Source organism: Quercus robur, chromosome 12, assembly GCF_932294415.1.
Source record: "Quercus robur chromosome 12, dhQueRobu3.1, whole genome shotgun sequence".
In the NCBI taxonomy this organism is placed as follows: Eukaryota; Viridiplantae; Streptophyta; class Magnoliopsida; order Fagales; family Fagaceae; genus Quercus; species Quercus robur.
This window is the reverse complement of record NC_065545.1, coordinates 31,166,291-31,169,477: the sequence shown is the minus strand read 5'-3', so window position 1 is coordinate 31,169,477 and position 3,187 is coordinate 31,166,291. Positions and strand designations below refer to the sequence as shown.

At 34.8% G+C, this 3,187-nt stretch overlaps 1 protein-coding gene across 1 annotated transcript; it reads left to right on the top strand.

Annotated features, from left to right (window-relative positions):
• Positions 1–1,165: 1,165 nt before the first annotated feature.
• LOC126709324 (MYB-like transcription factor ODO1) lies at positions 1,166–3,187 on the top strand. Its single transcript, XM_050409524.1, has 2 exons — positions 1,166–1,558; positions 2,242–3,187. Exons 1-2 carry the CDS (start codon positions 1,296–1,298, stop codon positions 2,768–2,770), a joined length of 792 nt encoding a protein of 263 aa, XP_050265481.1. The 5' UTR covers positions 1,166–1,295; the 3' UTR covers positions 2,771–3,187.

The window sequence follows — 3,187 nt, the reverse complement described above, 5'->3', positions numbered from 1 at the left end:
AGATCCTCTAGATTTTCTATGGTACTCTATCAATAGATTTCCTTAAATCCTAACCACACTTTAATGATTTAATGGTTTATATTCTGCTAACAATATAAACCATATTTCTATGTCAGCATTCCACTAACAATATTCTTAAAATAATAAAAGAATGTTGCAAACAAAACGATTAAGATTTAAGAAAATCTATTTGGTAGAGTGTCTTAAGAAATCTATAAAATTCAAATCCATATATATATATATATATATATATATATTTCAGATTTTGAATTAATTTGAAAAGTCATGATATTTATAAAGTTTCCAATTATGAATTTTCATTGTTTAGAAATTAAGGAACTGAAATCGATTAAAATACACAATTCCTTAAGAAAGTTTCCGATAAGGAAACTTTAAAATTATTGATTACATGCAGTACTGAATTGAACTTGAACTTCAAAATCACAAACTTCAAACTAGTTTGTGATTTTGTGTGTCTCGCAAGTGAATTGAACTTGACAGCAAACGCTTTCAAGTTGGGACAACTATAGCATTCCAAAGTTGGGCTCAAAGTCACATTGATTTTCTAAATATTAATTCCTACTCATTTTCCAACATTTTTTGTGATTAGAGGTTAAAAGAATTGTCCATGCCTCAACAAACTCATCAAGATGATAACAAGATTAGTTGGCTAATTTAGTTTTCTTCAACATGAAAGCAAAACCATATTTGATCTTAAGGCTTAATTCCTATAAATTAACAAGCAGTTCATGTTGTGTGTGCATGCCAACACTAATAGCAAGCAATGTTTATTTTTTTGCTAAAAGACTAATTAGCAATTTAGCAAGCTGCAATACTATATAGCTTATTTCACAACAAGGACAAGTAAACGTGGTGATGACGAAATGGGTGATGGAATGGTTGAGTAAGAGTGCAATCTGGGGGAGTGGGTTTGTGTAGGAAAATGGGAATAAGGAAATTTTTTTTGGATGCTTACATGTCTTGCTCTGCCCTTGCCCCTTGGGTCATAAATCTTTCACAATCATGCAATTTGTGTAGCGGGACACACCAGAACCCCCATTTTAGTTCCCACATCCCTTTCACAACCCAATGGTGGTCCCACAGACCTCTCTCTCTCTTTTGTGCCCATCATATATAATTGCCTTTTGAGTGTCTTCATATTATATATACAACAATTGTGGCTGGGAAAGTTGAGGGCTCTATATAAAGGTGGGTGTGGGGCTTTTGGGTCATTACAAGTAGCCAGAGTAAGACTTTGTATTAGACCTTGTAATACTAGAGAGTGCTCTACTGATATGGGGAGGCAACCATGCTGTGACAAACTTGGTGTAAAGAAAGGTCCATGGACAGCTGAGGAAGACAAGAAACTCATCAACTTCATTCTCACCAATGGCCAGTGCTGTTGGCGTGCCGTCCCTAAGCTCGCCGGCCTCAGACGCTGCGGTAAGAGTTGTCGGCTTCGTTGGACAAACTATCTTCGCCCTGACCTAAAGAGAGGCCTCCTTAGTGAAGCTGAAGAACAATTGGTCATTGATCTTCATGCGCGTCTTGGCAATAGGTCATTACTCAAATTTCTTTGTGATTTATTTGCTTCTTTATCACTCTGCATTAATGTTGCGTTTGGAGTATTTTTTAGCTTAAATGATGATTTAATTAATGATGTTTGGCGAATTATTTTTTTCTTCTTCTTTGTACAAGTTTTTTGACCTTGATGATATTTCAAATCTATTAAATTATCTTATTGTGAGGTGCAACCTTGGTTAAAACTTTCTTGTCTTCAATCATAAGGTTGAAAAAGATAAAAATACATTTTAAAATAAAGTACTTAATTGACAACTATAAGTGAAGCGTTTGAAAAAACCACACACCTTTGGTTTACAAAGTTTGTTTTCCACAATACTTAAATTTGAATGGGATATAAGGAAGCTTGCGGTTCAAATCATAGTACTTAGACTGACGCACGTTATACTGTCCACTTGGTTGATGTTATGTGTTTGAAAAGGGAATACTACCAACTAGGATAGCAGCCTATTGACTATACTCATGGTGATTATTTGCTTATTAATTTAATTTTTATTTTCCAATAATACATCTATTATCTTAAAGAGTCAATCAAACAATTTGCTTGCTTAAGATTAAAGAGAAAAACCTTTTCATCAAAGCAAGTCATATTAATTGTTATCATCATTAGTACAATATTTCTTGAGCTTATCGGTTTTATTCCATTCTATTCTTAATTAGGTGGTCCAAGATTGCAGCCAGATTACCAGGAAGAACTGATAACGAGATTAAGAATCATTGGAACACACATATCAAGAAAAAGCTTCTGAAGATGGGAATTGATCCTGTGACTCATGAACCCCTTAATAAAGAAGCTGTGTCCGATGAAACCCCATCCCATTTGCAACAATCTGGCAACCATTGTTTGCAGGAAAATGATAGTGTCATCCACTCAGAGGAAAATTCAAGCTCACCCACTGAAAATTGTTCTAGTACTGATGACCATGATTCGCTTTTGTTAGATAATATTTGCAACAATGAATCTTTAATGAGCAGCTTGTGGATTGACGAAGCTCCCTTAGTGAATACATCTTGGGAAAACCAGACAAATGGAGAAAATATTGATCACCTGCGCTTGCCATCTTTGGAGGATAATTATTCATGGTTGTTGGATTGTCAGGATTTTGGTATTCAAGATTTTGGTTACGATTGTTTCAGTGATGCTGAATTAAACGTATTAAGCTCATTAGAGATGGGAGAAAAGCACTAGATCGTAGAATATATATTATACGTCTCTAGCTATACCCTACTGGAAAAATATCACCAAGAAGACAAGGAAGTTTAATTACTAAGCTTCTAATGTGTACATGTTTCGAAGTACCATGTCTTTCTCAGTCCATGTGCTTAGTGTTTATCTGTTATGTTCCAGAATATTCTTGGATGGTGGAAAGTGAACCTTGCCTCCTGTGATGTTCCGCACCAACAAGATCAAACAGTACGTACAAAAGCAAATCATTAAAATGTGATATTATTTGGTTCCTGAATGTTTGTACTCGTATGTTGAAGGTAGGGACACGGGGGACACTGTCCAAATGTTTAGTGGGATTCGTAGATATGAATCCTTTTGTATATATGCTGTATTTTACGTTTAAAATAAAGGGAAAAGGTCCTTTTGTTTTGTTTAAAA

Bases quoted from the DNA above. Each gene is read 5' to 3' on its own strand.
- LOC126709324 (XM_050409524.1), top strand. From the start codon at position 1,296: ATGGGGAGGCAACCATGCTGTGACAAACTTGGTGTAAAGAAAGGTCCA. The intron at 1,559-2,241 runs GTCATTACTCAA...ATTCTTAATTAG, and splicing joins CATGCGCGTCTTGGCAATAG to GTGGTCCAAGATTGCAGCCA.